The following is a 22,532-nucleotide window of genomic DNA, read 5'->3' as shown; positions in this document are numbered from 1 at the left end:
GCACAGTTGTATGTGTTTTTTAATGAGCAAAGATCTGTTTTTTTCCTTTTGTATGATTCCACTCCTTCAAACTGTTGATATATTTTTCCTACTATTACACAGGCTTCTGAGTATAAGTATGATGTTTTCCATCTGTACATCCTGATGTCTAGTATATGAGTGCTATGGTGATGAAGCTGTTTGTATAGCTGGAATACTGAATTGTTATTTGAGTAGGTTATGGGTATTTGCTGGGCTTTGCATTCTCGTGTTGTCATTTTCTTCTCCAAAGCTGAGGGGAAGAAGAAGAGCTGTTTTCACTGTGCCAAAGCAGAGCAGGCATGCTTCACTGGTAGGGCCAGTTGAAGATTTCTGAGGTGAAAGAGGAGGTGGGAAGACAATGATGCATACTTCAGGGATCTTGGGTGAAAAGAGGAGGTTGCAGCACCACTCTCATCAGGTTAGCAGGGAGCAACACACAGTGCAAAGGAAGCACCAGTCTGTTATACAGACTGCCCTAAATTCACTGCTTCATTTCCTCATTTATGACTGGCTCTGGAAATCAAAGTGACACGTGTGAAGGAGAACAAAGAGAATTCTGTTTTACGCATTATAAGGACTCAGCACCATGGTTCTAAACTTAGCTTATCAGTCACACATCAGCTGTAGAAACTGCATATTTTAACAATGCTGTTGAAATTGATTCTTTACAGATTAAGAACTTTAGAACTGAATAAATGTGAATTTTCAGATATTTTTTAATATTGTAATTCTGAATTATTACTGTTATATTCTCTGGCTAATAAGCAATTTGTTTCCAATATAAAATACAAAAGCTCTTTTTATAAGTAAATATGTTAACTAAAGAATAATCCACTCTACAACCTTCTTTGTTTCCCATTCTCTCTTACACACACACTTTGTTCATGCACTCTCACTTTCTTTTCTCTGCTTCTTTTTTCTACCGAATTTAAAACTTAAAGACTTAAACAGCACAACTGATTTTAAAAGTATTTTTTATGAGGCAGTTAAATGTTTTTCTCTGCTACTCCTAGACAGTTTGCTAATTCTGTGTGTGCCCTGCTAGCTTCAGGGCATGATGCTGATGAAGAGGATTACAGATAGCCAAGTTAAGAAAATGTCAGTCATTCTTAGGCACATGCAGAAAAATAGTAAATACTGAAAATCTACAGAGAAGCTGTTTAAGTGCTAAATGTCTGGTTTGGGGCATTCCTGGAAATGTCATGACTTAGCTCTCCCACCAAAACCAAATCAGAATCTACAACTAAGATGTGCTGTTGCTTTAACCATCCGCACGAGACAGCCTTTCACAAACAAAAATTGAATTTTGTCATTTTTTCCATTGCGAAAATGGAAGTGAAAACCAATGTCCATGTTCAACTAAGCAAGTCAGTGACAGTTCCCCCCCTTCTGGCATCATTGTTACTAAACTAACAAGATGCTCAGAACACTGCAGAAATGTGAATTTATGATGTGTGGGATGGCAGTATTGCATGTGAATCGCTACTTGTCATTTGTCATGTAGTAACTCTGAAAGTATGGAAGATGTAAAATTTTGTCCATCCTATCTATCATTTTAATGGCAATACTAGTGTGTACAGATGGGAAAAACTACTGAGCTAGGAAATACAGTGAACAGATACGTTTTTCTGCATGAAGTCTTAATCAGCTATTGACTTACTCTTGGCATTGGTTCATCTGGCTTTATTGTGATATGTAATTTACTTCTTTCCATGTAATATACTTAATAGAACTTGATAAAGCTAAACAAATATTCTGCTTTATGGATCTCTGCTGCATATAACTGGAGACAGATCTTAGTTACGTGTTGAATTAACTTGTAAATTCCCAACAGCTAATTCTGTAAATGCTGATCTTTTGTCCTGTTTTTCCTAGCAAAGGGTCAGGTCTTGAAATTAGGCATTAGCAAAGGACAGAGTTTTCTTAGAACTCTGGTAGAAGCCACTCTGTGCTAAATGTGTAAAAATAGCACAGAGGCAGAGAAAAGCTTTACTTATCTCTGATAGGGGATCAGATGCACCTGCCTTCACAGAGGATGAAAGTCCTTGGTTTTGATATTGATGGTGAACTCTGAAGGAAAAGCTTTTCTTAGAGCTGTATTGGAATTACCATTTCATTAGATACTGTTACCATTTGGGCATCAATTTTTGTTAAAAACCATCTGCTGCTTTTCTTCTGGTGGTTGAATTCAATTTCTTTTCTAGGACTTCTAGTATGCAGTCAAATTTATATTTTAAAGAGATTTTAGACTGTACCACACCATTCTTGTTCAAATATATCACTGCTTCTGGGATCTGCAGAGAAAGAAGAAGGGAGAAAATGAGAGAAGAGATTTGAAGTCATGAAAAAAAAGTGAAAGAAAAGCGGAGATTTGGAACACATTAATTTCTCTATTGGGTTGGCTGTCACTTGTCAAGGAGTGTAAGGAATATCTGTTAACAGGGGAAGTGTGACTGCCTCGTCATCAGGTGCCTCCAGGTTCCTCAGCCTTACAACTATATCCTGAAGCCACAAGAATAAGGTATGAGCACAGAATACACTGCAGAATGTTCCAAAATGGCTGTCAGGGGAGGAGCAGGCAGCGTCAGGACCTGGTGCTGCCAAGTCTGATTCATGTGCAAAGTACACATTCAGCAATCTCTCATTTGGTTTACATAGCAAGGAAAGTGGCTCCCTTGGCAGGCTGCTGAGTAGCCAGATGACTGAAGTGTCAAGGAAGAGCTCTGCATTTGAAGAGCAGAAACAAAAGAACAAGCCAGGGAAGAAAGGGAAAGATGGGGAAATAAAGCCACTAGATATTATAAAAGTATGCAGGAGCAGTTGAAGAGCAGGAGAGCAAACCCAAACTTTAGATTCTTTCTTTATGATGCTATTACAAGTAAAAATGTGAATATATTTAATTGGCTGTGAGCAAATGCTATGGAAAAATGGCTTGTCCCTAGTAAACAGTAATGATAGATTTGATTTTAAAAAAATAAAAATGTGCCCCATATAGAAATTGAAGCTGTAAAACTGACATGAGGTCTGTAGGGTATCATCCTGTGCTTGCATTTGCACGTTTTGTCTCTTTCCTCATCTTTTCCCCTTTGGGTTGGGCTGTGATGCAGTAGTCTGTACTTAAGTAAATTTTATTGATAGCTTTTAATTGTCTTGAAGGCATTTTTGATTGGAAGCTTTTTGAAAATAATTTCTGGCAGAAGTGTGAGAGACAGACTGGATTTTGAAACAAAAATTAACACTAAAGGGAATCAATCAATCCCATTTCTCCAATCTCCTCCATGCAGCTGTGTGGGGACTTAATTAAGGATTTCATATGAGTTTGCAAGTGCTTAGGGGGAAAACAAATAGTTTATTACTTTTTTCCTGGAAGAAATTAACTCTTGACTTCCTTAGCTGTCACAATTTTATGGATGCCACATAGAAGTATTGGTAATACTGTAATAGAGGCACAATAGGAAAAGGTGGTGAGAAGTATAATGGTGATAACTTAATGTGTATTTTGAAGCCTTGCTTGCTTTCCTTTTTTGCTGAAGAATGCAATGAGAATTACTGTCTGATGCAAAGGCTTCCACATGTCTTTCATAAAGATCAAGTCCAGTTTCCCTGCTTCATTGCTGTGGCATAATGAATTTTAATTACTTTGAGTTGTAATATGTAAAGTACATGTAAGATTCTAGTCTCTTCTAGTTTGCTTTCTGCATTCTGTTTTACTCTTGATTAGTTTTGCTCATTTATTGGATGGATGGAAATATTACTTATCTGTCAAATTCAAACCCATGTGGCATAACCTAGCAGAACAAAATTCTGCTCAGAGAACCACAGTATGAATGAAATAGATACTGAGAAATTACTGAACTGTTTTTCATTTAATTTCAAAAATCCCTGGGAATAAACTTTAAATTTATAGCCAGTCTGTTATTTATTCTGTTATAGTGTTCAATTACAAGAACTTGTAATTCATAATAGCAATTTCATGCAGAAAACATTTGTTAGCTTTCTTCTTTCCAAAAAACTTTAATAACATCACAAAATCACTGGTGCCAGGTGTATGAACAGAGTCCATGAAGGTGCCTTTAGGCTACACCTGGTATAGTCCAAGGGTGCTAGGAAAATTGATCCCACAAGAAATCTGTCCCCATTTTGGAGCATAAGCTCAGCAGGATTGTTACAGCATTGGAAGTGTGAACTTTTCTAGCCAACATGGCAGGTTTAAGAGAAGGTGAAAAGGGCTCTCTGAATGTCAGGAATAGGTTGGTCTAATGAGTGTTTGCCTTCCAGAACATTGCTTAGAAAGCCTGTCAGGGAGCAAGACTTACTACATTTGTCTCAGGAGGAAAATGCAGAGCCATATGGCACCCAGGAAGGCTGCCAGAGCCCTTTCATGATGGGCTAACAAGGATAATCTTAATTCTTTGTCATGGAGCTCCATCTTAAAAGAGGATTGGATTGTCAACATTTGGAGGACCAACTTAGAATACATACATAGTGCAGGAACAGTAACTCCTCTCCATTGGTTTCCACTTAACACAAGTATTTTCTCTCGGAACTGATGCAAAATCATGTATTTGCTCCTTTTGAGAATTCTCATAATGCTGAGAATGATGTGGTGGTGAGCTGTTCCCTCTTCATATTTTCCTTGGCAAGCCAGCAGTGTAATAAATAACAAAAAAAACCCTTTTCCTAGACTTTTCTTCATCCTATTTCATGATTTTCTGGTATAGGTAAAGATCCAGGGCGAGGAGAACCCAAAATCTGATTTTGCAGCATTCTTCCATGTGATGTTTCCTTGTGAAACATCTGTCACTGTGGGAAGGGGTAAGTGTTGTCAGAACAGCTTTCTGTATTGCTATTTCCTTCTCTAGATCTTTTTTAATAATTATGTGACTGATTAAATACATTGTTGCTATAAAATGTTTTATCATATGGTACAAAAGGTACACACCTCTGCTATCAAGAGAACTGTGCTGGGCAATCCAAAACAGGTTTGAAGAAAAATCATTAATATTTTTAACTTGACCTCTTTGTTAAGACTTTAGCTCAGTCTTAGCCACATTAAAACTGCTGTGGCATTTTCTCGGCTATTGCTGGCAGCCGGTTAGCTAAGCACACTGCAGCAGCCTGCATAACCTTACCTCAGTAGCCCAGCCAGCTGAGTGAAGTGGTTTGGGATTCTGTCAAGCCTCCTCCAGAGCAAGAGTGGTTATACTGCTGAACGCCTGCGTGGGAAATTAATCTTTAGGGGCCTCCTGGAATCTGTGGCCGAAGTATGGGTAATTACTTTTCTGTTTGAGCTCTGGCTCACTCTCAAACGGCAGCGCTGGCGCAGAGGCGGCTGGAAGGGCGGGTAACGCCCCCGCTGCCTCGCTTGAGCTGGGCACAGGCCAGAGGTGCGCTGTGGGAGACACGAGTCTTCCCTGACGCAGGCGGCCATGTACGTCCTACACAACGTTTTAGTTCCCTCTCACCCGAACCCAAACGTGACCCCAGGCTGCCTCGCAAGCTCCAGTACGCACCTGCGACGCTCCGAGCCACCTCTGAGGAGCTACGCACCGCGACCGGAGCTGTGAGGGGAAGGCGGGGCGGTCCCGCGCTGCATGCTGATTGGCTGCCGCCCCGTCCACAAACGGCGGAGGCTGAGGGCGGTGCCGCCATCTCGAAGTTTGTCTCCGGACGAAAGAGGGGGGGTTGGCGCCGCGTTCTTCTCGGGGTCCTGCCTTTGCTTCTTTCCCCGCTTCTGCCCCCGCACTGGGGCCGGGCCAGTGCTGGCTGTTTCGCCTCGAGCCTCGACAGAGCGCCGGAGGGGCGCTGAAGCGTCTGAGGGAGGGAGCCATGCGGTCCCTGAATATCACCTCGGAGCGGTTCGCGCAGCTACTGCTGGACAACAACGTGACGTGGGAACAGTTCCTAGCTTTCTACGGGCTGCAGCCGCTGGTCTATATCCCGGAGCTGCCGGGGCGCACCAAGGTGTCCTTCATTCTTATCTGCGTGATTATTTTCGCCCTGGCGCTCTTCGGCAACTGCCTAGTGCTCTACGTGGTGACCCGCAGCACAGCCATGAGGACAGTCACCAACATCTTCATCTGTTTCCTGGCGCTCAGCGACCTCCTCATCGCCTTCTTCTGCGTCCCCTTCACCATGCTGCAGAACACCTCCTCCAAGTGGCTCGGTGGTGGGTGCCGGGGGGGGGGGCAATCCCGGGTAGGGCAGTCCCGAGCCGTTACGGGCTCGGCGGCAGCTGGAGGGAGGTGAGGGGCGGAGGGCGGGAGCTGACGCTCAGGATAGCGCGAGCAGTTTCCCCCGCCCCACCGCCTGTGAGGGCTCGGCCATTGTGGTCGCTTATCTGATGAGAGCAAGGGTCGCGGCCCCCCGCTGTGAGGGGGCTGCTTGAACTCTGCGGTGACAGTTTGAAACCTCTGCGCTCCCTGGACTTGCTGGAGCGCTTCAGGTGGTCGTAGTCTCCTGTGGCGGGGTGCAGGGGTGCGGTTCAGTAACCTCAGCCTGCCATTGCTTGCTTCTCCTCAGGGTTGAGTAATGGCTTCACCGCTCCCGCAGGCTGGGTTAAACTCAGCGGCTTTCATGCTTGTATTCATTAAAAGTGGCAGCATGTTTGTTAGGAACTGATCGTGGTGAGCTGCCACTGAGGTTATCTAGCCAGTGATCCATCAGTCTTTATGCAGATCTGGTTGTTCTGGTAGCAGTTGGCACAGTTCCCCCACCTCAGCCTTTTGTGAGGAAAAAGAATGTGTCCTTGGAGAAATAGGGGAGTGAGAGGAGACGCAGAATTCATGTTGAAATCCTAAAATGATCTGGGTTGTAGAGATCATCTGGTTCCAGCCCCCTTCCCTGCAATGGGCAGGGACACCTCCCTGTAGGACATTGCTCCAAGCCCCATCTTCCAGGGAGGTTACAGTCACCATGCCCCTGGGCAGCCTGTGCCAGTGTCTCACCACCACGCACTGAAGAATTTCTTCCTAGTGTCAGACCTAAATCTACCTTCTCCTGTTTTGAAGCTGTGACACCTTGTCCTACTGCTACATGTCCATTATTTCTGTATGTTCTGTGCAAAGCTCTTTATATAATTCTGAGGCTGTGAATGCTTCTTATGGCCCTATTACAAGTTAAACTGGCATATGGGAAAAAAAAACCAGATGTAGTCTTTGGGCTGCTCCTTAGCTTACTTTGGCACAGTGGGAGAAGACCCTGTAGCTTCTACCAATGAAGTGCTGCTGCTTTAGCTCAAGTGAGAGATCCACCTTGACATCTATAAATGTAGTTATATGAATTGCATACCAGTTTAGGGAGGCAAGGAGTGTGTTTCTTGCTCTTACTCTACCATTTCACCTTCCAGCAGACTGAATGTTTCAGGTGCAGTTTCACTTACTCTGTTAAATTATCATTGTAATCAGGTGCTGCAGGTATGGTCAGTCCTCTCAGATCTAGGACGTGGCTCCTTATTTTCAAATAGTGAAAATGTCTTGCAAGATATGCCAATGGCATTGTTTGCTACAGCTGTGAAGTGCATAGCTTTCCTGAAGGAGTAAAATAAAAGGTGTTAATTTATGTACTAAATTTATATGATGCTGCATTTTTTTCCTTTAAAGGGAATTGTGTACTTCAGAGTGTTCTTCCAGGGTTTTATTTGCATATGCAGCCATTTGCAGATGTAACTTGAAGAGGCGTGTCTCCCTACCAGTCTATTCTTAGTGATACAATGTCTTGATGCAATTTCAGGAAGAAGAAGCAAGCAATTGTTATGATGGTGACAGTGGTGTTTCTCTTTGCAGTCTGTTGGGCCCCTTTCCATGTGGTTCACATGATGGTAGAATACAATGAGTATCTACTGCCTGTCATACAAGAAGGCCTTTCTTAGTCATGGGTTGTTTGGTTTTTTTTTGGTTTTTTTCTGTGGTTTTTTGGTTTTTTTTGTTTGTTTTTTGTTTTGTTTTGTTGGTTTTTTGTTTTTGTTTTTTTAATAATAGAACTACAGGTTGAGAAAAGCTGGTGCTGCTGCAGCATTCAGCTATAGAATGCCATCAGCTAGCAAAGGTTAATGTTGTGCATATAAATCCTGGATCATTGTATTGTGATAGTGATATATACTCAACAGATGAATTACTCTGAAGCTTGAGTGACAGATTGATCTATAGTGGTCAGGGAAAATGAGTACATTTCAAAGAACCTGTTATTTTAGCATCATTTAGGTTGGAAAAGACATTTAATGTAGTGTTTGGGAGATAGTTTATATCTGAGATAACCTTTTCAGTCATCCAGATCTTGTCTTTCCTGCTGTGTGAATTAAAAAAAGAAATAAAAAAAAATCAGCTTTTATTTTTATCACTTTTTCGCAGGGTGAGTGTGAAAGCTCTCCCTGCTTTTACAGGGAGAAAAAGCTCCCTGTGAGCTCTCCAAGCTCTCCACAGCTGTTTTAGAATGTAGGCACTCTTGAAAGGAGATTGTAATCGCTTCTGAATTTGTATAGCACATAATCTGCTCCTGAGAAAGAGGTTTGCCAGGCCCTACAAGACTCAAGAAAAATCATGACTGGACTATTAGGACACTGAGCATATCTCTAGATTCTTTATCTTTTTATGTCTGTCATGCTATATATATATTATTTATACTGTATATATGCAATGTCAGGAGAAGATTCCTGACTTGCCCTGGCAACCAGGAATTAAGAGCACTTCTACTTATCTAAGCAAATGTGTTAGATAAAATAACAATTTGGAGAAAGTATGTTTGGGTAACCTCACACGAGTGAGGTCAGGTTCTGCTTTAGGCAGTCATGCAGATATGACCCTGTACATTACCTTTGAATAATGGTGTAAGCAACGGCAATAATTTCTGCCTGCAGTTGCAACTGGGACTTTCTTTGCAGACCATTACAGTCTTTGCTTGTTCTTCATCTTTCTAGACAGGGGCCTTTTAGTAGAAGTTTCTGCCCTGGAGAGTAGGGGCTAAGGGTGGTTTATTATCATAGTTTTCCTCAGTTAGTATAACTCATCTGACTGATGAGAACTATGTACTTTGACAGAATCTGTAACTGCAGAACAGTTCATTTTTCTAATTCTCAGCTTGGCAGTGTGTTAGTCCTGTCTATACGCTGATCACACGATCAGTTAATATGTAATGCTTGCATATTCTGTTTTCAGTGTCTTTTCGTATGGCAGAAGCTTAAAAATTGTTCTGGTGAAGGGAAGGGACACCTGAGAGACGAGAAATACAGAAAGCATCAAAGATGAAGACTAGATTTATTTTCCAGAGAAAAAACTTGAGTCATGACATTAAATTATTTCAGTGACTTAGATAGGATAGGAACATAATACTCCCAAGCTGTATTTTAATATAGATGAGGAATAAAATGTGTTAGCAAAGTTGGGAAAGTTTAAAAATGTTTATGGAGCAGTTTTAAGAAAGAGAAGGCATCCAAGTGCAGAGCAAAAGATTGGGAAGAATGGTAGCTTTGGTATTCCAGTGACATCTCCAGGAACCTTGTGCTTTCATAGAGTCACCAAACTCTGCGGTTATCTATTGTTTAAGGTCATGCTTTCCTAACAATCAGCTTCATTTAATGAGAATTTGAGATTTGATTTCTGTCATTTTCCTTGCTTCTTTTTCTCACCTCATCAGTTTTACTTTCTTGCTAAGTCTTTGTCTTTTTTTTTCTTACTTCTTTTCCTGAAGCAATTTATTGAGTTCCTTGTGACCCCTTTATCTCTTTTATACAGGTTAGAATAACCAGGCATTGAATTTTGATGAAATGAAACAGCTCTGTGTTTCAGAATTTGTATTCCATCAAGGTTGACCACCAGATGTATGAACTACATGTCCAGTTCTTATCTCAGTCTGTCTGCACCCTTGGGATGACCTTGCCCACTGTACTGGTCACATTTGGCTTGCATATGGTAAGAAATCTTGCACTTATTGAGGCACTTGTAGTTACCTAACAAAATGTTTGCATATACTAAGTGTGAGGTGGAGATCCAGGAGGAAAAGCACATGCAGCTTATCAGGCAGATATTTGGCAACAGCCCTGGGTGCAGCTGTAATGACAGTGAGATGAGGTAGTGTGGAGGGATGTGCAGCAGTGCATGCTATAGGAGAGCCAGTCAGCGCTGGCAGAGTGGTGAAATGGATCGGCTCCACTTGACATATTTGGCGTAAAGAAGAAGTGTTTTCTGCATTGGATTGCTGAGTATATGAAGAAAATGTAGCATCAGCTTAAGCTTCCAGGTGACTGTTAATGCTCTCTGTCTGGTAGCTTGTGTGTGTAGCATCTATTATTTCTGAATTTGACTTCATGTATTTCTATTGACATTCTATTTCTAATGCAACTTACTGATATTTCTACTTACGTATTCTATTTCTTTGACATTTCATATTTCTAATTGCTAGGAAGTAAGGCTTCTCAGTGATGTGCCAGCTACACTGGGAAAGCTGATTTTCCTTGCTCCAAGGAAAGTAACAAGTGGGGATGTCCTTCTTCACTGTGCAGATGACAGCTGAACTGTAGCTTACAGAAACGTAGCTTCATTCTAGTATTCTTTAAAATACACTCTGTTTGGTGTCTTTTGTGTGTGAAGAGAAATGTTATTCTGCTTCTTGCCTCTCCCATGTGGTTTCTATAGACATACCTGTTGAACATCTTCGTTATTACTAGGTTGCTCCAGAGCTGAAGAGTCTTAAGATAATGAAATTGGAGAAGAAATAGATAGAAAGTATACAGTATCTCCATGGGTAAAATGTAAAAATACATCCTACTAAGCAGCGTATTGAAGCTGGGTCCTCAGTCAGGCTGGAATTCTGAATAGCAGATTTGTGGCAAAAACATCTGGAAAATCTGTCTACTGCAGAGCCGTGGTGTTGTGTTCTGTCCTGGATCCGACTGTAGATGGCACTCGTGCTGCACACAAAAAGCAGTGGGGGGCTTGCTCTTCCAGGCGCCCTTACACCTAAGAGAATTGTTCTGCTATGGAACGTGCTCTCATTACACAGTTCTCTTTCTATAGTAGTGCTAATAAAAACTTAGTCTCTTACTTCGTTTCCCAGTGAGAGCTGCATGTGTCAAGGAATTTCTTAAAGGGCTTCCTTACTTTTATCTTTGAGGTTTCTGTGATATATTGTGGGATATGGCTAAAACACTGCTATAGCCATGATGTAGATGGAAGATACTGAGGTTGAAAGGCTATACTTTTCTGATTTTGTCAGCTTAAACATCTAAATCCACTCTTGATACTTTAAAATTATGTTTTACCTTGCAGAAAGAGGATGTCACTGTCAGGAAGGGAATGGGTCTGCTCTGGTATGTGGGAGGGTGTAGTGTTAGATTCTTTGTGCTTACCCACAGCCTCATATACTAGAAGGATAAAACCTAAACTAAGGAGTTTGCAAAACTTTGTTTTTCCAAAACAAATATCACACATAGTGTGTCTGTCTTGTTTGGAAATTGAGCACTCAAAACAAATTTTAGACTGGATCTAAAAAAAAAAAAAAAAAATAGAGATCAGGGCTCTGAAATCCTAGATACACCTGATTTCCTGGAGTGTACTAAACTCTGGAGTGTACTAAAAGGCCTGCAGCTTTAGGCATCCTGCTTTCCAAATCTGATGATATGAGGGGAAGCCAAAGGGGAAATGGAAGTGGAGGGAAATCAAGAATTGTTTATTAGCAATCAGGAGAAATCTTAGTTCTGAAATGGTGAACTTAATAATGTCAAGGTTCTCAAAAAGTGATTTTTATTACAATCTCCACAGATATTCATTAAAATACATTACACACAAAAAAGCCTCTAAAATCTCGAAGGGAGTGGAGGAACCACGCTATTAAAGTTAGAAGAAATACCCTTGTGTAGGGAAACAAATTCAGCGTCTTGACAAGATCAGCTGTAAAATACAAGTCTTGTCATAAAGATATAATTGAAATGCCACACGCACACTAGTACAAATGAACACATTGTGATTGGTGTAATTAGAGGTTAAGAGACCTGGCTATCAAAGGTAACAAAAACCATGAAAAAAAATGTGAAGTCTCATAATTCGCAGCATGCTCATAAAATAATTAAGTTCTTCAAAGAGTTGTTGCTGTATGTTTGTCAAGTCCAAGGTGGAATTAAACTACTAGTCAGAGGAGAGGAGCTAACCAGCCTTATTTTTACTCATCCATGCAGAGTAACTTTTTTAGTAGGCTTAAGCCTGATGCAAGAATCCACAGCCCTAATTTATTATTTTAGGTGTGAAATTTAGTGCAGTTTTGTGATGACAAAATGGCCAGTGGTCTCCCTCCCCATGCAGCTTCATTCTTAGTTAAGAGGCTCTTCATCAGGCTGGATTGTATAATCCGGACAATGTTGATTAGCAGTTAATTAGCCTATGGCTGCTTTGCAAAGATTTGATGGATTATCTTGGCCTCCCTGTTTTTTCTGAAGAATGAAATAGGGGGGAAGTGACCATTTAAAGGTTCTATCAAAGAAACAAGGTACAGTTCCTAAAAGCTAAAGATTAAAGACTTAGGTCAGACCTAAGGATCACAGCACAGGCGGGTATTGTTCATTGTTCAAGAGGAAAGGCCTTAAGTAAGGCGAGGATACTAACATGCCATCATACCTGATGATAACAGATACTTGAAAAACATCTTTGTAGCTTGCAGGGATAGGTGTAATTGGTAAAAGATCAATATAAAATTGTGAATGATGAAAGTAAAGTAAAATGTGACCAGACATCTTTCCTGGTATTTGTGTGGAACAGAGGCAGAACTGATAACTGATTTTGTTCCTCTTTATGTTCAGAGTCTGAAAATGAGGCAATGCATCTTTTGCTGACTCCCACTATGTAAAAGTTAAAAATCATTGCAATTTTTTTCTTCAAACGTTTATGCCCAAAGCTGACTTGCATTTCCCATCAATCTGTATGTTCTAGGTTCTCTCACTGTTCAAATTATTGCCTAGCTGCTTAGCAGGCCACAACTTAAAGGACAGTGCTGCATGAGCACAGTTTGGCTCAGCTCTCACTTGTCATATTTTCACAGCTGTCCGCAACATGCTTCATAGGAAGGGGAAGCATATACAGGGGAGGATGTTTGGGGAGGATTTTAACTGGTGTACCTCTAGTGACACCTTGTGGGGTGATTCGTAAGATCATCTGTAACTCATTTTTGACGAAGATACAAACTGGAAGTTTTGTTTGGCCAAAAGTTGCTCCAATATTCCACATGAGATATGGTTAAAGTTTGTTACCTGTCTATAGTTTTTCATGTTTGTCTTTGTAACTCGTAGTTAATATACAGGATGAAATCAGCAGCTTAAAAAACCCCATGAATCTGTGAGCAAAACAGATGCTGTTTTGCTTCAGGGTGTTTCTGTTCTTAAAAACTTTGACAGAAAGCAGAAAATTTATGTAATTCTGAGCAATCCTTTTCATGTCCATTATAACTCCTATTTTTTACAGAGCCTTAATTCTTTGAAGTAGCTGAGTTTTAGCCATTTTGGCTTCGATTTTTCTGATCAAATAAAGCCATATGGCATTAAATTGCATATTATAGTTTCAAAACCTACAGTTTTAATAACAAAAACACATGGTGCAATAACCTAGCTGCATCTCTTCCTTTCAGATTTGTAACTGTAAGTTTTGCAGCTGGGGCTGCCAATGCATGTCAGACCCATCGCTTTTTGGGGGGAGAATTTCAGTTATTTTTTTTTAATTAAATAATTTATTTAAAAAGCCTTTCAGAACTTTCATACTTGACCAAAAACAAAACCTGTAAGAAATGAAAGGCAAAGCAATTACTCAGCTGGGAAACAGTGGAAGCAAATCCAAGCAAGTGTCAATGCTACTTAGCTGGCACTACGTAGCTCAGCTGACTAGCTGACTCGGCTCTGACTGTGCTCAGCTCTGGAGGTCATGCCAGCTGTGCTGCAGGTAACTTTGTATGCCTTTTCCCCCAGACGCTGGACTGGATATCAGAGGGAGGTTCAGTGCCCATGCTATGATAACAAAATGGCATGTATAGACATGCCTTCAATCAAGGTGCCTGGCACTGAGGTCCAAAATCTGTGTGTGACTAAAGAGTCAGCAGACAGGTACAGTGGAACTTGCCAAGGCACTGGGAGAGTGAGGGAGAGCTGGCACTCCCTGGGTACCTTCCCACCCCAGCACATGTTAGCAGTGGGACTTCTGGAGAAGTGCTTATTTATGCTGGCTGGGTGTGCAGCTAGGTCAGTCAAGGATTTGGGAATTGTCAGCTTCAGCAGCCTCTGTGTGTTTACTTGACTTGGCAGAGCTTGACCATGAAAACCCCAATGTGCCCACTGTGTGATCCCAGCAGGAGTGTGTGGCACCCCTCCCCTGCAGGTCCTGCAGTCTGGCTTGCCATCTTGTCAGTGCAAAACCTGGAAGTGCCACATCTAATAAATAAATATATTTTTCTATATTCCTCACCTGTTTGATTTTTTTCTTTTCAAGGTCTCAAAACTTTCTTTGCTTCTTGCATGAGTTTTACCAATACAGGTATCTTCTTTTCGATGACATCTAACCTGTGTCCCTGTGATGTGGCCTGTTTTCTCAGCACATGAGCTGCAATACTTTGTGTATCTTGGCAAGTACATTTAAGCCTGCTGAAACGTGTAAGTCCAGTGGGATGAATTAACAATGGAGTAGCAGTCAAAATTCTGTGTTGGTGGGTTTTTGTTTTTTACTTTGGATGAGTATGGTCAAATTTCAGTAAGTCAATTTATCTTTTTTGTTGTTTCAGTGGTGTAGGGAGTGTTCACTCTAGGTCGACACTTTTCATATTTTATATTTTTGAGCTAGACACTTTGCCAAATTTAGGTATTCTAAAACAAGGCTTAGTATTTCTGCACCTCCCACTGAACTCAAATACAGCTTTCCATACTTGACCATGGTTTTTTATGATTAAACAGACACTCTTAAAACTCAGACAAGCTAGAATCAAGTTTCACATGAAATGAATTGATGTTTTTTGTTAATAGGATCCTTGTAATTAGTGATTACCAGATGTATTCAAAATGCGAGAAATGCCTGCAGAAGTGGGAATTAAGAAGTGGGAAGGATGCCAAACATCTCAGATCTTTTCCTGCCAACCTTTCATGTTAAATTTCTGCTCTTCATATTGATGAAGCAGCATGGTTTCTATATAATGTTGAGCTGTGGTTTCACATAAAAGCTCATGTTGCCAATAAAGAGATGCACTTAAAATTGAAAACTTATTTGCTTATAAATAGCAAGTTTCTATCTTGATGGCTCCTTCTTTCAGGGGTCACACTGCTGCTCTTACGAAAGGTGTTATGCAATCTGCCAGTTTGCTAATTCCAGCAACTATCACGTTGCTACTGTTTCTCAGAGAGAAGGGTAAGAACTCAGGGCTCTTTCTCTAATGAAGTGAGGATGTCCTACATAGCCTGAAGGAACATCAGGCTGTTGCCAAAGCACAGCACAAGAGCAGAAAGACTCCTTTGCATAAGGTGGCATTGGCTTCTTTTTTTATACCATCTGTTCTCCCATTTGTGATGGAGAGGTGGTGGTACCTCATAACTAAAAAAGCTTGCTTTTTTTTTTTACTGTCTGGAGTTTTTATCCAGAAAGGGGTATCTAAATGTGGGCTGCTTACTGTTTTTAGTTTTTAAAGAAGTTATTTACAGTAAATTATCAGAAATTTGCACTTGAGTGTTTCCTGTGTATGTCAGTCAATTTATTTTCCAGAGATCTAGGTTAATACTTTTTTTTTCTTGCTCTAGTCTGTCCTGTGGAGCTCTGTACCTGTTCTATTTAAATAAGTGAAGCATAGAAATTTTCTGTACTGAAAAGAGAAAAATCATAGTGAATGGTGTAGGGATCTCAAAGCAGGGATACTTGGGTCAGGTTATTGAGGGACTGTCTAGGTGTGTTTCAGATATCTCTAAGTGTAATTTCACAGCCTCTTTAGACACAACCTCCTGCTTTCTCATTAACTAATATTAGTTCTGCTGATAATGGCAGTAGAAGTGGTTGTACTGTATACTATAGAGAAGCTAAGGTTGTGATGTACTCTAGGCTATAAAGAGGCTGTGATGATGGTGATTCCTTTATAAAACTGTCAGTGAGTAATAAAGAGCTTTAAGGAAATTAGTAGTGCTGAGTACTTAAGTAAGTACTGCTGTGTTCAGCAAGATAACCTCTGGGAAAAAAGAAAAAGAGAAATTTGAGGTAGCTGAGAATGATTAAATGGTAGCTTTAAAAAGGAATAAATATAGTGTCTGGATTTGAGAGAGAGATAAAGCAAGAAAAGTTGTTGAAAGGTTAACTGTAGATTGTTCAGGAAAGCTCAAGAAAAAGGACCCTACCTTTCTTTCTTATTGCAGTCATAGAATTAAACATTCTATGATTCTGTGTAAGAAGTGCTTTTACCCAGGTTAGTTTGTTATGATAACTGTTATTGAATCCCAGGTAACTGGGATTGAAATCCCTCATGGAGTGGGATTTCCCATTTATTCAAGACATTGTGAGCTGCTGTGAATGTAGGTTGACCCCAGCCTGTCTCTGTGAAGGTAAAGAGGTGCCAGGTTCCTGTCTGGTGGTGGCTCAGTGGCATCCCTTGTGAAACTGTGTACCAGTCAGTGGCAGTTCAAGCCCCTAGAGCTGTGACACAGAGAGCTATGAAGCTTCCTCTGCTTTTCAGCTTGGCTGCCTAACAAATGGCAAGAATTTGGCTTGACTTTTAAGAGAGATGGTTGTACTCTGTCAACTCCTGTGTTAAATTTCCTGGCTGCATTTCCAATGGGTGTTCATCTGTTTTTTTCTGCTTGTTAGTAGATCACTGAAAATACCTCAGGTCTGTATGTGAGACAGTGACCCTAATGAATCACAAACTTCTTTTCCAAGGATGCAGCCCAGGTCAGTAGCGTGCTGCTGATGCATCCACATCCCAGACAAGGCTGAAGTAGGAGGAAAAGTGGGCTGTTTAGAAGTCTTAGTCTGATAGTGCAAAGTACCAGTTAAAATGCCAGCTATGTAACTGTGTCAGAACCACAGCTTTCCACAGATGTGAGTACTTGGCAGACCTGAATAGAGCAAGCAAGCAGTCAGGCTGTATCTGTGGGGCAAGCAGACAGTCCAGAAAGGGCTGTAGGAGAGCAGACCATTTCACAAAGGCACTTAGTAAGGCTAGGAGAGTGAAACAGGGTGCAGGCTTTTTTAGCTATTGGTCTTCATAGAAAAAGAGAGAGTACTTGAAAACATCTCTATTTGTCTCCCTTCTTGTTTTTTAACTTAGTTTTAATTACTTTCAACACTTCCCTGCCATTTCCCACCAGGTCTCTGCACGTGTGCATTTCAGTGGGGTAATTCCTCTGCTCAAATATCACGATACTTGTTGGCTCTGCATGGCTAAGCTTTCCCCTAGGCTGAAGTTCATGGCAAAACATCCATTTCCTTTCCACTAGTGATCCACATAGAATCATAGAATAGGCTGGGTTGGAAGGGACCTCAGAGATCAGCTACATGTGTCCTGAGTACTCCATTTTCTGCTTCTCCAGTGGCAGTCATCTCTAACTAACTCATGACTCATTTAAAGTTTAAGAAAGTTGATGAGAAAAATTTAATTTGTTTTCCTGAGATTTGATCTCAGCCCAAATACTGTCCATCAGAAAGAAATTCAATTATGGTCTTGGTGGTATAATTCAGTAGAAGATCCAAGTGGAGGAGGAATAAAGTTATTTTCTTGACGTGCAGGTTGCGTAACGCACAGAAGTGGGGTGGCAGTGTTGAAACCCAGGTTTCATCCCCTGTCCTAGGACAGTGAGTGACCTCCAGGTGTGGAGAGGAGCAGCCCCAAGTGCTAAGTAACATGCCATTTATGTGAACCAGCTAGTCATCAGCTTCTTGAAGGCTGCATACTTGTTGAGGAGGATAGGCAATGTGTGGTAGACATGAAGTGCCTGTTTATCAGTAACTTTACTCTCTCTTCACTGAGATGAGACAGATTATAGGTGCAGCTTCAGTTAATTGCAGGGCCTTTTATTTTTCCCTTTGGCTTTTTTTTTAGAAGAAACCAAATGTGTTTCCATTAAGAACACACACCCCTTTTGTTGTTGTGATTTGTGTAATTCTTAAAATGAAGCAAAACTATTAAAGAATAATTGTTTCTGTGCACATTAACAGCCCACAATTTCTCCAGATGTGGCATTTGACAGCCAAACAGCTGCTGGCTATTACAAGTGCCTTAAGAGCTCCATTCCTGTGTCATAAAGGGAACAGAAGTGTAGGGACTTTTATGGGGTGATAGACAGATGTTTTGGCTACATCAGATTTGAGAGAAAGTTTTAAGTGTTTTCTCTGCTATAGTCACTCTGTGTACAAGCTTTAACCCTTATCATACACTTTGCCTCATGGAATGCTCTTCTTTGGACTGAAGTGAGTTTATTTGTTAATCTCACATTTATCTCCCGAGCAGCAGTGCAGCACCTTTTTCCTCAACAACTGGGGTGTGTCGCTCCAAAGACAATGCACTTCTTCTCCCTGGTGGATCTCAAATGCTGCTGGTGATTGGCTTTTTTTTGCATGAAACTTGAATTAAAAAAATAAGCTGGAAATAATTTCAAAAAATGGGGTGGTTTTTTTTCCTGCGTTTTTTTTTAAACACTTTCTTTTGAAATATATTGTCATTATCATCAAAGGCAGGTGTCCTTTTTATGTTTGTAGCACCACAGTCAGCTTTATGCCCAATGAACTTTTTTATAGTGGTAGATGTGAGATGGAACATAGAACCTAGTGGAGCTCAAGTCCAAGAGGTCTGGCGCAAATTCTCAAAGCTGAACACCGAGTGAAGACCCCTTGCTGGTATTTGGTTCTGGAATAGTATCACAAATCCTTAGGGAGCTGCACTGCATTGTAACTGTTCTCTATCAACTCAGTCTACTAAACGTGTATATGCTGGTGAGGTTGCTAAGCTTTTTTTCTGTAATAAAAGTAGTCATATTTTCTTGGCAAAATTTCATTCTTCCTTTGCTTGTTGGACTGGAAGTTCTTTGTCATTTAGTCTTAACAGAATAAGATTTTAATATAAAAATCCCAATGTACATACATGAAAAAAATCTAAGAATTGTACAAACCTGAATTAAAGAGCAAAAATGCTGTAAAATCACATGGAACATAAAAGGATAGTCTAATTCTACAGATTGACTGTCATTTTTAAGAATGCTGAATTTTATTCCTATTTTAAGTCTATTTCTGGTACGAATTAGTTAAACATTGTCTTCCATGTCTCATTTTCTCTCATATTCTAAAGGCCTTTTTATGAAATGAAGTGCATTATTGTAATAGAGGAAATATTAGGTGAACTAGTTTGCACTGAAATTTGCCATGTTTTTTTAATTTATCCAAACCAGTTTATCCTCCAGAGTTCAAATGCTAAACTACTTTTATCATGGATATGCTACTGAAGCATAGTCAAGCAGGAATCCTATGTCCCAAATGCCCACCCAAGGGAATAAAGCATCTGTTTAACCCCTTGACTCTGGAATTCATTTCCCATCAAAATATGACTCTGTGGTGCTGGAAACTGGCTGTAAATCCTGCCTTGAAACCTTTTTCCACAATTGTTTATAGTGTGTGTTTGTGCTTTCACCAATCACAGGATAATGACTCCTGCAACCCAGCCTTGAAATTATTATTTTAAATAGTTATATTTCTTTGGTCGTAATATTTTACAATAAATGGCTTAGGAAATGTAGGAATGTCAATTGTTGCCACATAACTGCTATTATGACATGATAGCCTCTAACTGTGAAAACCTGCATGGATGTGGAAACATGCAAACAGAGAGAACAGACTTAATGACCTGTTCTTGGAAGACATGGCTAGAATGATGTTGGTTACTACTCTTCAGATATGACATGGAAATTGTGAGTAGGGTTGGGCTCTCTCCTTTTTCTACAAGTTGCTAAACCTATGCTGGGAGACCAGCTTCCTTCATTACATCTGTAGGTTCTCCCTCCATGTGAAATGTTTTAATTTTCTCAAAAATTGATATTTATCACCTAACTCTAAGTTTACAAAGAGGTTTTCATATTCTGATTACTCTTATATTGTTTTTTTAATTAATCATAGCATGGTATATAAGTGGGATGAATTATATATTTTATGTCTTCATATAGTTTATAAAGCTACATGGCCACATGAAAATGGTTTTAATGTTGTCTGATGATTTATTTAAAAAAATACAAAAACATCTGTAACATTTTGTAATACAAAAACATTTAATCCCAGATTTTAATGGAATTTTTTTTCTGAAGGTTTTTTTCCTAACAGACTGCCAGTTTGAATGATTTAATTATTGAAAGCCAAAATACTTTATTTTAGAAAACATTTGCAACAGTGTAGAACAGTAAGATTATTAATGGTGTAGAAACCTCCCTGGGAACTTCACAAAGCAAAAAATGGTTTTGAAAAAAACGTTTTCTGTAGAAGTTAAATATTGTGTACCTTCTAGAGTTCCTCAGGGGAAGCTCAGGTAGTCATCAAGAACTGGCAATCAGGGTCTAAATCAAGAAAAATTTTGATAGAACAGGTTTGTGGTACTTTTGAGCATTGCAGGTTGGCTTCTGGTCATACGTTACTTATATTTAGAATCATAGAGTTGCTCAGGCTGGAAAAGACCTTAGAGATCATTGAGTCCAGCCTTGTCCTAACTCTATTAGCCTATTCCTAATGATTCACCACTAAACCATGAACTAGAGCCTGTTCCAGTTCTGAACAACCCTTCTGTAAAGAAGTTACTCCTGATATTGAGATATTCAGAGTTGGTTGAAGCTGATTAGGAAATGAAGATCTGATCTTTCAGAAGATGTGAGAATTTATTGAAAACTTGTGTTGGATCCAGGGCTTTCTGACTTTTTTTTTTTAATTATGCCTTGGTCCACTCTGTAAAGTCACATTCCATCAAGTTAATCAGCCCTAACTAACTGCTAGTTAGTGTTTTGAATTTGGAGCACACCCTTAAGCACACGTAAGTCCTCTGTGTCCTTAGCAGACAGTCTGAAAGAAAAGAATTTTCTCACCAAACAGGTTCATATTATTCACAACAGAACAATTTTTACAAGATGTGAATGTTTTTAAAATAAACTTTCAGGAAAAAAAAGTTTGAAAATGCATGTCAGGTATGTATAATGAAATGTTACAGGAAAAAAAATGTGCCATCAAATTACCTGGTGAACAAAGCAGATAGTTTTGGAGTTGAAAACCACTTTAATAAGTTTGATTGCATTTTTGTTAAAACTGAACATCAAATTCTTGAAACTTAAGGTGGATAGGGGGAGCTGGGGGCACATGACCAATCTTCATAAAATCCCTAAAAGGATTGAGTTGGATTTTGTAGATACAAGGTAGCAAAATTCATGAAGACTGCTTATTTAAGTATTTTAAACTATTTTCTGTCACAAAACACTTAGAGATTGCCTGTGTGATGCTGCTCTAAGTGCTCTCTGTGTAACAAGAAGGAAGGCAGCAGGAGCTCAGTGCAGGACCAGCTCTGTTGTCTGTGTTGTCACATTCAGAAGACAAGTAACAAACTTAACTTCTCTGCATTTTAAATTTTGGTCTAAAAGTTAACATTGCTATTTTTTTCCAATTAGGTATGAAAGTAAAGAGCTTGATGTTGAATTAAGAAACCCGATAGAGAAGCATAACACTTACCAGCTGTACGAGGACCGCAAACCTATTGCCCAAGAGAGTCCAAGTCCTCAGAGAACTTTGTGTTCGCTTGAGGTAAGCACAGTCTGCTTTTGCAATGCTTATCTCTCCAGAAAGAACATTCAGGGGATGTTCCCATGGCATCTTTGTTACACATGAAGCTTTTTGATTTCTGAAATGATGCATTGAACAGAAATGATGCATCAAGAAATGTCTGTAAACATATTCCCTCATTTACCATTTTGGTTTTATTTGTTGATGGGTTTTTTTTTTCCATAAAAATATTTATTGTGGTATAAAGGCAAATATTTGAGACAGAGAAAATTTAGGTCTGCAGAATGAACTAATTTTCAGCACATCCTTCAGCCTATGATTCCTTTATCTGCCCTACTTTAATTGCAGCCTGTCATGATGCTGTGTTCCATCTGGGTTCTGTTTGTTTTTTGTTTAAGAGTTAAACTGAAATGAGAGGTGAGACATTAGTCATATTAGGCTAAGTCATATTAGGCATCAATATTTTACACTCATCTAAGCTCTTCTCAAATTAATGAAATGTGTTTATGTTGCTAGAGCTGTTGTCAGAAAAAGGGAGATATAGGAAGAAGCCTTTTACTGATTAGAACAATGGATAATTCCAAGTTCAAGCCATAAATGCCTACTGGCTTGCTGTTCAGAGACATGCCTGTTGAACAGAAGAAACCACATTCATATTGTGTTGTGTGAATGAGATTTTGGCTCTCATTTTTCCAGTCACTTTAAAATAGTCTTCTGCAACTTACTTATTTTTTTTATTATTATTATTTTATTTTTAAGCAGGCCATTCTGTTTTGTATG

At 39.9% G+C, this 22,532-nt stretch overlaps 1 protein-coding gene across 1 annotated transcript in view; it reads left to right on the top strand.

Moving 5' to 3' along the window:
• Positions 1-5,615: 5,615 nt before the first annotated feature.
• The window catches only part of TNIP3 (TNFAIP3 interacting protein 3), a 45,757-nt gene continuing 28,840 nt past the window's right edge, over positions 5,616-22,532 (top strand). Inside the window, exons 1-2 of the mRNA XM_030450881.1 lie at positions 5,616-6,190; positions 21,641-21,773. Coding sequence (XP_030306741.1) covers positions 5,616-6,190; positions 21,641-21,773 — 708 coding nt within the window. The remainder of the gene's footprint in view (positions 6,191-21,640; positions 21,774-22,532) is intronic.

This window comes from Calypte anna, chromosome 4B (genome assembly GCF_003957555.1).
Source record: "Calypte anna isolate BGI_N300 chromosome 4B, bCalAnn1_v1.p, whole genome shotgun sequence".
Classification (NCBI taxonomy): Eukaryota; Metazoa; Chordata; class Aves; order Apodiformes; family Trochilidae; genus Calypte; species Calypte anna.
The sequence above is the reverse complement of the archived record's forward strand: the minus strand, read 5'-3'. Positions and strand labels throughout refer to the sequence as shown.